This window comes from Apaloderma vittatum, unplaced genomic scaffold (assembly GCF_000703405.1).
Source record: "Apaloderma vittatum isolate BGI_N311 unplaced genomic scaffold, ASM70340v1 scaffold35227, whole genome shotgun sequence".
Classification (NCBI taxonomy): domain Eukaryota; kingdom Metazoa; phylum Chordata; class Aves; order Trogoniformes; family Trogonidae; genus Apaloderma; species Apaloderma vittatum.
In genome coordinates, this window is record NW_009725161.1 from 1 (window position 1) to 208 (window position 208).

General features: G+C 62.0%; 1 protein-coding gene across 1 annotated transcript in view; it reads left to right on the plus strand.

The window, feature by feature from the left end:
• Positions 1-8: 8 nt before the first annotated feature.
• MRPL12 (mitochondrial ribosomal protein L12) overlaps positions 9-208 on the plus strand; it is a gene marked incomplete at its 5' end in the record, with an annotated part of 2,725 nt that continues 2,525 nt past the window's right edge. Inside the window, one exon of the mRNA XM_009872792.1 lies at positions 9-128. Coding sequence (XP_009871094.1) covers positions 9-128 — 120 coding nt within the window. The remainder of the gene's footprint in view (positions 129-208) is intronic.

Sequence of the window (208 nt, forward strand, 5' to 3'; positions counted from 1 at the left end):
AGGAGGAGGTACCGCTGAAGAAAGAGAAAACACATTTCACTGTGCGGCTGACGGACCTGAAGGCTGCTGACAAGGTGAAGCTGATCAAGGAGGTGAAGAACTTCGTGCCAGGAGTGAACCTCGTGCAGGTGAGGAGGGGCTGCCCTGGCCCCAGGCGGCTCCTTGAGCCCAGTGGCGGGAGCGGGCCCCCGTCCCCCTCCCCAAAGAG